Source organism: Dermacentor albipictus, chromosome 10 (genome assembly GCF_038994185.2).
Source record: "Dermacentor albipictus isolate Rhodes 1998 colony chromosome 10, USDA_Dalb.pri_finalv2, whole genome shotgun sequence".
Lineage (NCBI taxonomy): Eukaryota > Metazoa > Arthropoda > Arachnida > Ixodida > Ixodidae > Dermacentor > Dermacentor albipictus.
In genome coordinates, this window is record NC_091830.1 from 47,807,400 (window position 1) to 47,823,678 (window position 16,279).

Consider the following 16,279-nt stretch of genomic DNA (forward strand, 5'->3'; position numbering starts at 1 on the left):
TTATCGTGAGTCTGAAGTGCAGTGAGGCACTTCCTGTGTTTTTACCGTGCTCCTGATTCAAACACAACAGTAGTCACCCAGCAGCACAGATAACTAGTGTCTCTTCTACGCAGCACATTGCGGACTCGAACATCCACGCAGGTGGCGAAAATAGTTGGCTGTTTTATCCCTAGCAACGCCTCCAGTGTACACCACACTTCTCTCTCAGAGCCGCACGTTCGTATGTTCGCTTGTTTCACCCACCGCTGCAATGAATGCCTACCTGTGGGCGCTGGAAGGCCGTAAAATACCTTCCATATATTCTACTATCCCATGACAGCGTCTCGTAAACAACTCGTTTGTTCTGACTAGGATTGATTAGGCAACAGACTCAGAGACACATAATCGTATATTCGTTTGGTCAGGACCTCTGTTTTGTCCACATTTGTGTTCGGTGCCATTCCGTGGAGCTCATAATCGCGTTTGCCGTATCGAACTGTTGAGCTCTTTTGAACCTGGCCCATGCGATGATGAAACAGGGAAATTATGTAAAAATTGAAGAACTTTTTCACCTTCGTGCGATGGCATACTGGCTCGAAAACGTCGTAGTGCTGCCACATTCAACGCCATAGTTATATCGATCTCAATTAACTCCTGTTTACTGGCCACACTGGCCAGCGAACCAACTCTGCTTTTGTAAACATGAAATCTAAAAAAAATTGCATATGTAATTTCTTACACGTTGTCGTAAGGTGCGCATGCAACGCTGCCTTGGTGTTCTCAGTAATTACTTCTGAAAGCACTTTAATTTTTATTCCAATCAAGGCGAGAGAGCCATTTGGCGCTCATTATCTTCTGTTGAACTCCATAAAGCCCTTTATGGGCTTTATAAACTTTAGAACAACTTTTTGACTTTATTTTTGGCTATAGCGCGTACATTCGTACCAAGAAAGAAAGCACAAAATCTTACTCGCGTAAAAATCATCGGTATAGTTGGTAATGATGTAGTAATTTATTCTCTGAGCTACCCACAACAGCCAACTTGCTCCAGTTTGTCAAAAACGCTACTACAGGGTTCGCGTGATGTTTCTAGCTATTTAACAAGAATTTTGTCATATAAAACTGTCTAGAAAAATGGATGCATTGGGCTCGTTGGGACAATGTCTTCGGAACACGGGATCATCTACGACGAAAGCCACATGAAAATTGTCGAATCAATGGTTTTCTGATAATGGAACCTAAAACAGACGTTTCAACTTGGTCGGCTAAAGTCGCCTTCGGAACGGCCTCTTTATCTCAAGCCGACTTGTTCTTAGTGCATTACGTGCTGTTAGTTAGTCCTCAGTAAATTACATGCGATCAATTACAGTCAATACGATAGAAATATTCGATAGACTCCACAGAGAATTAAATCATGAAAACACGTGTCCTCAGCCCAATGCGAAACAGCTAACAACGCTGGAGCGCACATAGTTTGCTACAGAGTGTGAGAGAGCGCGCATTATCGCCATGCTGCAAATATTGCACGTGTATACCTTTAGACATAGCCGTAGTTCTTTCGCTAAGCTGGCGCACCATGCTTCTTTAGAAGTCGCTGCGTGTAACCTTCTTGAATAAATCAACATAAACTTCTCTGCACCGAACGGCATGTGCTCATAAGCAGCATTCTTAACGAAGCATTTTATTTTGGAACTTTGTCATAGTGTAGAACGTGCCTCGCAGCTCGGAGGGCACGGGCTTGCTGTTATCGCCTGCGTCAGCACTGACTGCTGCGCATAATAAAAAAAAATAAAGAATACAAAATGAAATTCAACGTTTCAAATGGGCAATAGCTGTTTACTGCTCCAATACGGTCATGCTCCCCTCCGTCACTCGCTGATGCGGCTTAACAGTGGCGTAACGAAAAATGAAGAGAAAAAGTCTTAGACAACGTGCAAAAGAACTTCCTGTGGCCTTACCGTGAAGCGGCGACGAAGCAATCGCGTCAGACGCTGGCAGAAGAACGCAACAACTATCCTCAGGCGCATCTTACACAATGCCCGTTCTTCGGGTCTGTAAGGCATTTGGGATAAATAAATACCGACGCCAGGGGCCCGGCGATGGACCTTCACTTGGCTTCGAACGTGTTGTGTCGTGCCGCCTGTTAAGCTGCTAGCCACGGCCTCAGCCGCAGCCACATTTTTTTCTCGATGTGCTCTTCGACCTAGCGTAATCGGTGATGCTTCCTAACTGGGCGGAGAAATGGCTCGAGTGTCTGCTCTTGTCGTTCACTGCGTTACTCTATGCTACTATCACGCCGCAGCTGCGTAGCCATGCTGGCCAAGCACTAGTAATAAGGCGCGCCGACGTGAAGCAAGCCGAGAGCGTGATAAGAGAGTTGTTCACCGGGATCGTGCCGCCTTTGCACGCGTACTAGCCGTTCTACGCCAGCTTGCGCGTGTTCGCAAGCGTACGTGTGGTCTGGGCTTGTCTCTCTGTGGGGGTTGCATATTCTTGATAGACCTGGACAGATCAATTTCTCGTAACGGAATTCCGAAGTTCTTTATGCTCTTTTGCTTTGCGTAGTCACAGAAACTGTAAAAGGCACCGCTTCGTTCCTGTGCATTTTTTAAAGGTATTGTTGCTTAAGTTGTCTACGCGTCTACACAGTCACTGTAACTATAAAAATTACTGTTTCTGTGCTTCTTGTTTTTTGTGTAATCATTGATTGCCCACACGTTAGAAAAAAGTGCTTTATTTCCGGATTTATGTTGCCGACCTCTTATTCACTTAGCACTTTATTCTTTCTACAGAGAATCTGGCAATGAAACATTTCTTATCTTTTCTTTCTTTGTTTTTTAACTGCAGACCCTTTATGGCATTACATAAACGAATCGGGAGAATAATGCATGACGAGATAAGCAAATCTAAATAATATTCATAAGTTACAAAAAAGTGCAAGTAATAAGAAAGCTAGCACAATTAGGTTCGGGCACACAGATGGTACAAATCAATCATTCAACGGTTAACAATGCGAATGAAAGAAAATAAAAAAATGTTATTTGTGTGCACAAACAGTCACACTTGCAAGCATTACGTGAGTAACTGGTGGCTATAAATGATACAGGCGGAAACAAAGAAACACACACACTAAAATGATCTCGTTTCACCTCATAGTTGCCAAACTCGTTCCTAAATTTCCGATTACCAGCCAAATAAATCAAACAATATCACTGAAGTAGAACGGAGTACAAAGGTAAGCTAGTTGGAGAGATATCACCACCAAAAAAAAGAAGGTAAATACACAGCGCGATAAACAGGACTAGCAAGGAAGAGGGCAATATGTCCTTGCTCTATCACTTGTGCTTTTCTCGCGCTGTTTTTTTTTTTCATAATGAAGTTGAAACCAAAGGACGAATCCAAGCATTTGGTTAGTTACCTTGCATAGAGTGGTTGCATTGTACACCAGGTGTTCTTTTTTTAACTGCACCAAATTAAACAAAAAAGAAATGTCTGTGGCCCAAAGGACACTTCTAACCCTTGATATAAATTATTCGATGAGGTGGCCCCTATGAGTAATAACAATTGTGAATTATTAATTACAATAATCACACTTATTAACTTGTTAATTATTTACGTTATGGCACATATTTCAAATCTTGAATTATGGCCCATACGTTTGCAAGAAAGAGAGTAAGAGAGAGATACTTTCATCGAGAGAACAATCAGAGTATTTGTGGGTGGCACCAGAAGGGGGCATCGCTAATGGCATGTCGCCCCTGGCGAAATGCGGCCGCCGCAGCCGGGATTTCATCCGACAAGGCGATAAAACGCGCAGCTACATCTGCATCGCCGAGAATGAACAACAGCTAGAGCACACCATCCCTTACCAACGTCAGTGGGTTTGTGGCAAACACTGGAAGACACACCAGCGCAACTGTAACGATCTCTACTTTTGATGTGGTTCAATTCTTCGTGACTCTTTATAAATGACTACCGCGCGCTTGTGCCACTTAATTTCTTTGTGGCAAGTGGCTGCGCAATGGCTAGAATGTACGAGAACGAATGTTGCGCGACTATTCCCGATGGTCATGCGACCAAGTACTGGACACTAGTCGCTGTCGTCCTCCCGAAGCATGCAAACTGCGTTTTTCGCTTGTGGAATACCTCACCCTTTCCTACTGCGCTGGAATATGGCACGGCAGTCGTTGAGAGCAGCGCAACCCAGCGTTAATCGCGTCATGGGCTCAAACCAAACAAGCCGGATGCGTCGTCCTACCGGGGCGGTACTCTCGAGCGATTACTCTCCGGGACTTGGAAGACCTCTTTGAGACTAGGCACTCGATTCGTCGAAATACATATGGCCGGCGGCGCACCTGTTACTCTGTGAAGACAGCCCCTGTCGAAATGCGACCGCCGCAGCCGGGATTTCATCCGACAAGGCGATAAAACACGCAGCTACATCTGCATCGCCGAGAATGAAGAACAGCTAGAGCGCACCATGCCTTACCAACGTCAGTGGGTTTCTGGCTACTGCTGCTGGCGCCCGTGTTCCCGCTAGCAGTGGCCGCGTCTGTACATTTGTGCAGAAACCCCACTGCAGCCGGAGACCTTGCAGAACTCTCCTGTGACAGCGAGTCGGGTGCCAAACTACGTGTTGCACGTCTTGCGACGTTGGTCCAGCGCCAGGCACCTATGTCGGCCTAAACGCGGAGGCATCTGGTGCCGACTCACGCAAAGTTGCACTGAACTGGAAATATCCACTCGTCGAAAATACCCGCGTGCGGCCGCGCAAAGTACGCACTCGTTGGCTAAGTCGAATCCGCCCTCTCCCCCTTTCGGTCCCTCCCGCGTTGCCTCGCCCACTTTCCTCCATATATGACGTGCGAGACCGAGCCGCGATCGTCAGTTGCCTTTGCGCCCGGTCGTGAAATGCGCACTTTCTGTCAGAGCACAACGCTTCCTGCTCACCCGCACCCCCTCCCTCTCACTCCGCCCCCCCCCCCCGGCCTTGCGAGAGACTGAATACAGCGCTCTCCGCTTTCTGCCTTCGCGCGCGCCAGGTTGCGCCGCGATCATCGGCTTCCCTCGTGTGCTTTCACTCGCACGTACAGCACACGACGCGCGGCGACCCTATTATCGCCCTCTTGAAATCTATACGGAACATCACGGCGACGGCGACGGCAAAAATGCGCGTGTAGTGGCCACACAATTTCTATCACAATAGTACTCAGAAAAACCAGTGCGTGCGACCGAGTACAGTGAAGTGCAGTGCAACGCGAGTGCAGTGAAGGCAGTAAAGGGGAGGAACCGTAGCAGACGAACCGCCCGGTGATCCACCTACCGCTTCGATCGTGCCTGTGCCGGAAGATTTCGCCGAGCTGTAAGCAGTGGGCTGCGCGGATTGCTGCTACTGGCGCCCGTGTTCCCGCTAGCAGTGGCCGCGTCTGTACATTTGTGCAGAAACCACTGCATCCGGAGACCTTGCAGAACTCCTCTGTGACAGCGAGTCACGTGCCAAACTACGTGTTCCCCATCCTGTGTTCCTTCTGTATATCAACGAATCACGCTTACTGGCTGTCATTCAGTGTTGGTCGAATACATATAGCTAGAAATATGTACTCGACACCAAAACCCAGAAACAAAAAATAATAATTTCGGGTGTGTTGCCACACGCATCAAAAAAGGCTACAATAGGTAGGACCATAAAGAAAAAATCTACGGGCCCTTTGCTGAGCTAAACTGCGATAGGCGAAAGCATATCGATGACTGCTCCTGTTGCTTTTGCCTGAACTGTTCTGCGAACGGACGCCGCCGTGGCCGCGAGCATGGGATGCAATCACAACCATAGGGCTGCAAGGTTTGTCGCCGATGTGCTCGCACCCCCCCACCCCGCATGTCCGCGCTTCCCCACGCAGCCACTCGCACAGCGCTACTGGCATGGCGCCTCCTCTCCTTGCTCCCCTCGCCGGTGATCACCGCTTTCCTGCGTCCACCACGGACTGCGCCCGGACACTTATGAGCCACTAAAAGCTTACGCCTTCAAAGCAGACGGGCGTGGCAAAGCCGTGAAGTCGTTTTGTCAGGGACTTTCGGTGCTGCCGATGCGCACGTGCGTAGATGACGGTGCAGATTCATTGCCGCGACGGCAAAGAAGTGCTGATGGCACCATATGCTATGTTGGGAAATGGTCTCGTCTTCACAGGAAAAGTTATTGTCATGACGCATAGCTTCAGACTTGGTGCGGCGTCATACGCGGAGGGAACTTGCCTTCGTGCATGTGATTTGCATATTTGTTATTTTTTTAAGCGCGAAGTTTGTCTAGATTTCTTGCTGAAATGAGAATAATACACCGTCCTAAAGAGTTCGAAATGTTAAGACGAAAGGAAATACGCGGATAGGAAGTGGGAAGTGTGATGGTGTAAGGCACTTTTCATCTACTGAATTAAAAAAAAAATAAACTACGCGTGACGAGCTCCGACTCGCCACAATTCAGCGAGCCAAGTAAACCCCTGACGTCATTACACGTGTTCTCCACTACACTTCACTGGATGAACCTGTGTAACATGTAGCTAAAGGTAGTCCCCATTGTAGTTATGCGAAGCTGTGGTAAAAAAATAAGGTATTGGAACTTCAAAAAATTTAAGCCTACTGCGTCATTCTGCTGTCTGACACTCGCTTTCCCAGCATCACTGATGACGCGTCTACTTACTTCTAGTACTCGTACGCAGGCCGTGATTGCAGCGGCGAGGTATGTGGAAAGCATGTGCACTTTGATAAAAACAGCCACGCTAGTTTCACCGGACGCGAGAATGTTCGAGGACGATGTGCTGTGTAGAAAAAAAAATCAAATCTCGGCACTGCTGGTTGATTGCGCTAGTCTTTAAATCAAGAGCAAAATTTTTTTAAAGAAGAAAATTATAATTTGAGGTTTTACGTGCCAAAACCACGATTTCGTTATGAGTCATGCTGTAGTAAGGGACTTCGGAATAATTTTGACCACCTTTTGACTAAGAAAGGAATAAAATTGTCTATGTAAAAAATCAATTGCAAGTTGGCGCCTTTTTTCTTTTGTTCCTTCTTTCCACTTAGTTTTTCTGCACCAGAAGCCACGTTTCAGTCGTATAGCCGCATTACGAACACTAACAGACGCCTGAAGCGTTAGAACACATGGCGATTGCCCATCATATATGCTGGAACGAAGAAGGCACACTATTTCGCTAGCTAGCGTTGGCAGGCAAGCACTGTCGGAGGAAGCTGGTCTGGGTCCATGACCTGTCACTGCAACTTTAATGCGGATAACTCAAGTGCTGTTAAAGATTCTACATGACGCGAAACTAGTCGAGCGGCTCTAGTAGGCTCACCGTCTAATGTGCATAGGCAATCACCATTCCTCTTATAATCATTAATTATCCCTATAATTTCGCTCTCCTTCCCTTTCCCCCAGTGCAAGGTAGCAGACTAGAGCGCACTTACTCAGGTCGCCCTCTCAGTCTTTCCAATCAATAAAACCTCTGTGTTATTATTTCACCGATCTCAATCAACATAGGGTGGGTTGGTCGGCAAGTACAGTATAAAGTAGCGTGAGAATACAGCCGAATACGGCCATGAAATCCGCCCGGCAGAATGCGGTCTCAAATACTGCACGACTCAGACACGGCACATTCCTGCTGTGTTGTCGAATACGTCTTCTCCGCAACCACTGGTACGCGAGTGGCATACGCAACAGCACTCTGTCGTGAAGCGTTAACCTTGCTGGAGAACGACAGCACCCATTTCTAAACTGCTAGCGTCGGTGCGCAAACGAGGAGATGTGTTCGCATCGATCTTACGGAGGCCGGGCTCTGCTGTTAGGGGAGGCTTGAGGGCGTGGCATGCAGCCATTCTACTCTTGTGCATTTTCTTACTGACTGTTTCAATTCTGTTGCTACTCATTTAGTGAGACATGTACAATCACATAAACTACGGGCCATACTGTTCTTTCATAGTTATCTTTATAATTATTGAGCTGTCCACATATAGGCAATCGAAATGTTTTAATTCAGTGATGCTCCCTTAGCACCTCATAATATCAGTGTTTACTCAAATAGCGTTGTATTGTGTGCGGAGAAAGCATTGATAAAATAGTTGCCGTCATTTTTATTTTCAACCAAAGGAATCAAAGTAAACCAAGGAAATAAGGCATTTTATTGTTTCGCTGGTGACTCCCAGTTAATATTGATGTTTAGTAACAAAGAATAATTTTTTGTCTACTGCACAAAATTACAAGCTTAAATTGGCCTCTGAAAGATTTTATCACAAGGCACTCTTCAATACATAGTGCAGAAAGTAGTCTGGCATGTTGCCGCGCTACACGAAATGGAAACTAATTTGCCCTCTCTGTCATAGCTGCCCCGGAATATTCTGATTTTGCTTGAGAGCATCGGCGCACGGTACACAGAGAACTAATTTTTGCAGGAACTTGTAAAATGCAGCTCCGAGGCGAGACTTGTATGAAAGTTTTATGAGTGCGTAGGCGGGAACACCAAGCAAAATGAACCCAAGCGTCGGTAGGATCAGTTGGGTTCCAGCACCTCCAAAAAATGGAGTTAGGGCCATGGACAACAGGATCGGTATGTAGAAGATCACCAGAAGGGTGGGCGCCCTTATGGGCCTCACACGTTCCTTCATCGTCACTCGAAGTCTGAGTAGCGCGAACATGACGAGTGTGCCGTTAACCGCCCATATTACCATAGCGCCCTTGGCTAACAAGCCGACGGATACAACGACAGTGAACGCTGCGGCTGCGAAAGTTTTAAACGCTACCGCTATAACCGGGAGAGACGACCGGACAGTGATTAGAGAGAACAGCTCCGGTACGTGTCCCTTGCGCGCAGCGGCCATGATTAGCCGGCTGCTGCTAAAGGAAGAGGCACTCATTGTCCCAAAGGTGCAGACGCAGACAGCGATCGGAACAAGCCATTCGCCCGCTTGTCCCCAGGTTACGCGGCCGAAGGTCACGGCAGTCGCCGTCGATGCGGTGAACGACTTGTGGTCCAGGACGACGAAGTAAGCTGCATTCGTTAGTATCTGTAAAGCGGTGACCACGAAGATGCCGCCCAGAAGAGATCTCGGTATGATCCGGGAAGGCTTGGACATCTCTTCCGCCATGCAGCTGATCATGGAACTGTCGCGTGCAGAAAGAGAAGTTCGCTTGAAGACATTGCAGTGCTTTAGCTGGGTGTTATTGGGTGGCACGTTACTGTGGCACATGATACATTAATTCCAATACGCTTGCATAGCTTATGTACCGCCTACTATAGCGGCAGATTTTCGATCCTATACCGTTCCCGAAATCGCACTGTTCGTTTTGCGAACCATTATTAAATCGCACCCTTGGTTACCGCCATTGCCTAACAACGTAGCCATGTTCACAGTAGCGCAGATTACCCGCCTCAAACCAAATTCGCCCTCGATGCTTGGCACTTCAGTGACAAAAAAAAGAGATACAGAAGTGAACGGTACAATCATTTATCGCTTAGTCGCGCTTGATTCCGTGGAGGAAGTATCAGCTACGTTTCATCATTATTATTCATGTCAGCTGCTTGTTTCGAGTCTGAAAGCTATAGCGACATCTCCAAGAGGCGATAGTGTTTTCACTTAAAGCTAACAGATGGCGCCAATGCATCAGTACTGGCGGTGCGCTGACTAGGCCGAACGCTCTTAGAGCCCCCAATTCTTTACTGAATCTGTAATCTTATTCTAAGCCCTAGCATGGCAAGTCACGGTGGTATGTGAAACGCTGATTAATCTCACGGTCAGCCACAGTGTGTACTGTAGTACACCGTAGTGCTTAGCGTACAGGCAGTTCGTGAGCAGGCGGCCACACATTTCCTGTATCATGCAAAGCTAGAACTCTCGCTCATATCATGGCAACGTATTCCCAGGCGATTCATAGCGGGAACATAAAAAAACTAAGAAAGACTTGCGAACGATTCTTTACCTTCCGGCGCTAGTGTACATGGCGACGACAAAGGCTTGAAGAACACTCCCGGGTGAGGCGTTCGTGGCGAAAGTGAACTTTCGGAGAAGGTACGGAGCTGAAACGGGAAGGGCAGAAGAAATTATCGTGTCAGGCCAATTAACGTTCTGTAGTTGAAACCAGCAAGGCACAATCCACGGCATAGTGCAGGAGAATGGATAGCTTCGAACAATGTGCTTACTATGTGGAATGCCGAAATTGCGTCAGATCCCTCATGACATGACTCCAAGAAAACTCTTGCAGCCTTCGTGGGTTGCACCCTGTATGCTGTCCCCAGATAATATTCGATGTCTACCTTCTGTCTTTCCGCTCTTCAGTTCAGGTGCTGAATGGCTTCCCGTATGAGTCATATCATAAGAAGCCAAAAAACACTGACACCAAGGACGACACAGGGGGAAATTACTTTCGCTTAATAAAAGAAATAAACGATAAATTAATGAAAATGAAAGTGGATGAAAAAACAACTTGCCCCAGGTTGGGAACAATCCCACAACCTTCGCATTACGCGTAAGATGCTCTACCGAGTGAGCAACAGCGGCACTGTTTCCCCGTGCACTTTTCTTGGGTATTTACGTTTCCTAGTAAAAACCTGGGAGTGTTAACCAGCGCGCCAATAGCAAATCTTGGCGGCGCCTGTGGAACATCCTTTCTACCACAGGCGTCACGAGAACGTGACCTTCTTGGGTGAAGGCTACCGGTCAATAAACCCTCACATGCTAACTGAAGGCATCAATGTTGCCGGATTCGAGACCCTCGTTATGTAATAAAGAGAGAGGAAAGGGCGTTAACCGAGGGGCCCGACATTTATTAGTCGTATCACAAGAAACCAACAAATACTAAAACCAAGGACCACATAAGGGAAATCACTTGCGCCTAATAAATGAAATAAAGAAACCATAAATAAAGAAAATGAAAGTGAATGAAAAAATTACCGACGATTACGTTACTTCCTAATGCGAAATTTGAGCGCAGCAAAATAGCCACCGCACAGGGCGAACGGCAGCGGCAATTTCGGCTCGGGCGGTGCACATATACAGATCCGCCGCCACCGATCTGGCTCTCTGATTGCCACCGCACAGGGGTTGCATTGGAGGAGGAGCGAAGAAAGGAATTAAGTTCGAGCCGGCGCTTTGACAACCGGAGACTCGCAGGAAGAGGGGGGAGGGGGGCGGCGTGTACACCCAGCGGCAAACGATGGGGGCAGAAGCGCGCGCAGCAAGCGGACAACACGATAAAGGGAGGAGGGAAGAGATAGCAGCGACTGACTGATGCCGCTGACGCCGATAGTGAGTCAACCCCAGCTGCGGAGTTGGTTTCAGGGACAACGCCGCCGATGCCGACACAAACAATATGATACCCTCGCTTCCGCAGCGCTAAGAACCAGGTCTAGCCGTGGGAAGGTGGTCACGTATTCGTCGACGTGCCGGGGGCTACGTGAAATAACCGGCGCGTCGGCAACTGAAGAGCACCCTATCCGCCACACAAGAACGGGGGGGGGGACCCTTTCCTCCTCTTTCTGCATGGCGGCGACGGTGTTCTATGCAGTCACGTTATCTTGACTCTCTAGCGGCGTCAGCGGCATCCAGCGGTATCAGTCGGTCGCTGCTAGCGCTGGGGGGATGAAAGGGGGGCGGAGCTGGTTACGAGGCCGACGACAATGCCGACGACGACGCGAAACCCAGGAACGGACGCCAAAGAGCTGCGCTCTAACACAGCTTGCCCCGGGAACGATCCCAACACCTTCGCATTACGCGTGCGATGCTCTACCGATTGAGCACCGTTTGAGCATCGCACGCGAAATGCGAAGGTGGTGGGATCGTTCCCCACCTGCGGCAAGTTGTTTCTTCATCCACTTTCATTTCCATTAATTCATCGTTTTTTTATTTCATTTACTAAGCACAAAGAATTTCTCGTATGTCGTCCTTGGGGTCAGTGTTTGTTGGCTTCTTATGATATGACAAATAAATATCGGGCCCCTCGGTTAACCCCGTTTCTTCTCGTTTATTGCCGTATGAGTGTGACGTACAGTTCTTGATAGGAAATTAGCGTGCGGAGAGCTTTTTAAATAAGGGAAGCGCAGGCTAGAGAGGAGATGGTTCTTTTTTTTTCCTTCTCATATTAAGGGTTCCCTGTGATTAATTGGCCTAAGCAAAAGTACTCTTTCAAGGACTCTTGAGGCTGACTCGCGATCTAGAACTCTTGTAATCTCGCCAAGCTATTCTTGATTATCTTTGTCTTCTGCAGATTAATCTTCAACCCCACTCTTCAGGCCTCTGTTAAGGTCCTCAATCATTTGTTGCAACTCGTCTGCAGTGTTGCTGAATCGAACAATGTCATCGGCAAACCGAAGGTTGCTGAGATATTCGCCGTCGATACTTATTCCAAAGCCTTCGAAATTTAATAGCTTCAATAGTTCTTCCAAGTACGCAGTGAATTGCTTTGGAGAGATTGCGTCTCCTTGTCTGACCCCTTTATAGGTATATTCGTACTATTCTAGTGTAGAATTAAGGTAGCTGTGAAATCTCTGTAGATATTTTTAAAGATATTTACGTAACCCGTCTGTGCTCCTTGGTTACGTAATGCCTCTATGACTGCAGGTACCTCTATTGAATCAAATGCATTTTCGCACTCTATGAAAGCCATATAGAGAGGCTGAGTATAGTCTGCGGATTTCTCGGTAACCTGATCAATGACATGAATATGATCCATTGTAGAGTACCCCTTCCTGAAGATAGCATGTTCCCTTGCTTTGCTAAAGTCCAGTGTCGCCCTTAATCTGCTAATATTTACTAATCACTCACAGCCGTGAACAGGCAGAAATCTAGAAGTTAGTACTTTGGCTGTTGCATATTGTAACTTTAGCAACCATGGAGCACTTGCCATTAAAGCAAGTGGTCAAACAACTGCTTCAAAAAAGTCGAATCTATTTTCTCAATACCAAGTGACGAACATAATTGCAATATTTGATCCGATGCTGCTTTGTCGTATATTTACTCGGGGCACAATGCAGGTCTTTCTCAATTCGCATTCCACATTTTTGTTCTCATTCAAACAGTGCTACGCAAACGAACAGCAGAAGAAAAAACTGACCTCTAATGCACCATACCATGCCAGTAGCGATGATAGCGAAGAGGACTCCAAGTTTCACCATAAACAGAACGTTCTGAACTTTCATGGATGTCTTCAACGAAAATGTATTAACCACCGCTGCAAGCTCTGAAACCACGCATATTAAACAGGTGTCATTTGTGACAAATAACTAGTGACGAAACATCCAATATATATGATCATATGCATGTGGAATATGTTTCCTTGCTTAAAGTAGGCTCAGTTCTGGCATAAATGCCATTTTTTGCTTGGGAAGAGGCGGCAATGCTTTCATTTGTACTGAGAAGCAGTGCTTATAGTGAGTTTATGCGAAGTACATCACTTCCTTTTGTCCATACGGGGTCTTATGTTGGCGAATGCCTCGCGCACAATAATGCATGCATGACAAGGAAACCCTACCTCTACTCTCACTTTCACGATGTAGTATTGGCTGTTGATAAATGTTTAAAATTTCCCTGATTATGCTATGAGGCACTGCAAACGCGTTTAAATGGGCAGCCATCAGCAGCAACACAAAACCACACCCCGATGATGTTTCTAGTCAGTACGTAACCACCGACTATATTTGCACCTCCGTATATTGTACACAAGATCGTGGCACGTATATCAAATAAAAGAAAAGAAATCCCAGGACACTTAAGCACTTCTTGTATGTTGTGAATGCACAAGCATGACTGGCCCAACTAAGCGCCACTGAGCGGTCCTTCTAGTTTTGAGCTGCGATTAATGTACCACAGCGGTAGGGGCAGGTCGAGGCAACAAACAGCCGCAGCAGCGGCCGGCGGTTTCAACGACACACGCCACAAGTTCCCTGCGCGACGAGAGACCGAGGAACCAGCAGCGGCCACCAAGGCCGGCAGACTCGCGCAGCAGCTAAGCCCAGTGACGGTGAGAGAGAGAGAGAGATGGGTACCGCGCGCGGGCTTCTGAATACGAGAGAGAGGGTGACGTGGCGTCGCGTTGATGCCCTCTCCCATCACGCAGCACCTGGCGCCGTTGTTCGGCAGAAGTTGTCACGCTTGACCCGTTCTGCTCCGTCGAGGTGCGCTCGGGACGTAGTGGGCTCGCTGACGTAGCATCGCAGCCAATGGGAATATAGGTACCGTTTTGCTGCTACGGACGCCGGCTTCTTGGCTTTTCGCCTCAAAAAATTTTATGTATCGGCTAGAAGCATATGTAGCAGCTGTTTATAGGTTGCATGTTGTACGACTAAGATAAAGCTACTTTTTTTTCGACATCACTAACGGAACGCGGCAAGTCCGACATCCCGTCTAGTTTTACAGTGCCTCAACAAAGGGGTGACGTGCAGCAACGCACAGTGCTGTACTCCAACAGACCCGCATCGAGCATGCGGGTGTTTAAATTAATTCCAAGCCTTCAGGCCCAACCACACGCGGTTGATCGTGCGCACCTGGCTACGCGTCACGCGTCTGCGACGCCGTGCGCGCCTGTCCTACGCGTCTAGAGAGGGGAGACGCGCAGGAATCACGCGCGTCAAAGAGCACTTGACGCGCGTGATTCTTGATCTTGATTCTTGATCTTGAGGTCTTGATCTTGGGCGTCATTTTAAGCTTACGCAACGGAAGTGGAAGCTTGTGCACCGACGGCACGTGGGCCGCATGTACACTTCCGGCGGTTCGAAAAGGTTGTTGAAGTTCCAGAATCGTACAGAGGACGCCGGGAGTAGGTTTCGTGTCGCTAGAGCATAGAGACTATGTAGGCGATCAGCAACGCAGCGCTGATCGCCTGCGTTGAGGCTCGGCTTGCGCTTTGGTGGCAGGAGAAATACAAGCGCCACAAGAACAAGCACATGACGAGGTGCTCGTGGATCGTCATGCCCAACACTGCCTAAAAGGTGAGTGCTCGGAATTTCATACGGGCGTCATAGCGCAGCAGTTTCAATCGTGATCGAGCCCAATCGGCATCGCATATTGTGATCACGATTGCCTCTACTGCGCAATCTGCGTAGAACCGATCGTGATTGAGAAATTTGATCGCGCTCGATCGCGATTGAAAGCCTGTGTGGAACCGGTATAAGCTGCCTCTCTCATCAGCCGGCTAGCAAATGTCGAACATGCATTACATCTGTGCAGATGACGTAATCACAGCGCTGCAGAGGCGATGGAAGTCCTTGGGGAATAAATTTCGGCGCCTTGGAAAACACTTCGGAAAGAAAAGAACCGCGCCGTGCCAGAAGACGTTCAGGACGACGTCATATAGCTGTTTTTTTACTAGATGATGTTCTTGCGCTACACAGTGGAGTGCAAACCGTAAGTGATTTTGAAGTTTTCATCTTAGCCGGCGTGTTAAAAATGAAACGGGGATTCTAGTGCTTTCCTTTTACCATTTCGACCGGCGATGCCGTATGTTTCTATTACAGCTGGCAATCCGCCACATTTACAGGGAGAGACTCAAAATTGTGCTTACACAAGTAAATTGACGCGCAGTATGCATTATATTTAGCTTTGTCTAATTGGCGATAAAATATTTGCGTGGCATCGCTGCTCCGATTATCGCACATTTCGTTAAATGTGATCCGGTGAGGGGACATATAAGTAGTACAAAGATAGCTTTGTGTATTTATTTATTTAAGTACAAACAAAACCGGTTTGGCTTTGCAGGGGGGAGCAGGGAAAGCACAAATACAGGTACAACATAAGTAAAATAGCACATAAAAACCTAACATAATATTGCATAAGACAGAAGTACAGAGAATATCAAGTACAAACTAGCAGGATGAATCAAAAGAAAAGGACTTGCATGATGCACATAGAAAAAACAAAACACAAAAGATGCAAGTAGTTTCCTTTGATTCTGTGCACTGATCCTAGAAGGCAGCATGCAAGTCAATGGGCAGTATTTAGCCGTGTATTGAATGTTGCTATATTCACGTATGTCTCGGGAACTGCAATGAACAGCTTCAATTTTGCATTTTGTTGCTTATCAGCAGTGAGAGAATCTGTGCTTCATCACCGACCCTCAAATTTTACTTAGCTTGCTCAAGGATTCATTTAGTGCCCTCATGCTGTAGAAATAAATGCGTCATGGTATTGACGGAATTGTCAGCCGCATAATTGATAATGCTGGTTTTTGTGTCTGCTCAGCAGTGCCCTTAACTAATTATAAGCCTGCGGTTATTCTGCGCATCCCAAGCGATGTGGCTATCGGTTTAAGCGAAGCTTTTCCAATGTT

General features: G+C 47.3%; 2 protein-coding genes across 12 annotated transcripts in view; both read right to left on the bottom strand.

Moving 5' to 3' along the window:
• LOC139050368 (b(0,+)-type amino acid transporter 1-like) overlaps positions 1-5,444 on the bottom strand; it is a 30,898-nt gene extending 25,454 nt beyond the window's left edge. For 2 of the 9 annotated variants that reach the window (XM_070526619.1, XM_070526613.1), the window contains exon 1: positions 4,469-4,763. Coding sequence is in view for 4 of the 9 variants with exons in the window: in XM_070526612.1 (XP_070382713.1) it covers positions 1,938-2,042 (105 nt within the window). In the remaining 5 variants the exon portion in view is untranslated. Of the gene's footprint in view, positions 1-1,937; positions 2,353-3,848; positions 3,868-4,334; positions 4,408-4,468; positions 4,764-5,302 lie in introns of those variants that run through there. The other 7 variants (XM_070526614.1, XM_070526616.1, XM_070526615.1 and 4 more) reach the window with 7 other exon arrangements.
• Positions 5,445-8,096: 2,652 nt separating this feature from the next.
• LOC139050541 (b(0,+)-type amino acid transporter 1-like) overlaps positions 8,097-16,279 on the bottom strand; it is a 29,231-nt gene continuing 21,048 nt past the window's right edge. For all 3 annotated transcript variants that reach the window (XM_070527055.1, XM_070527056.1, XM_070527054.1), the window contains exons 5-7: positions 13,070-13,195; positions 9,941-10,037; positions 8,097-9,124 (exon numbers count right to left, since the gene is read on the bottom strand). In XM_070527055.1, the coding sequence (XP_070383156.1) occupies positions 8,341-9,124; positions 9,941-10,037; positions 13,070-13,195 (1,007 nt within the window). In that variant the 3' untranslated portion in view covers positions 8,097-8,340. The remainder of the gene's footprint in view (positions 9,125-9,940; positions 10,038-13,069; positions 13,196-16,279) is intronic.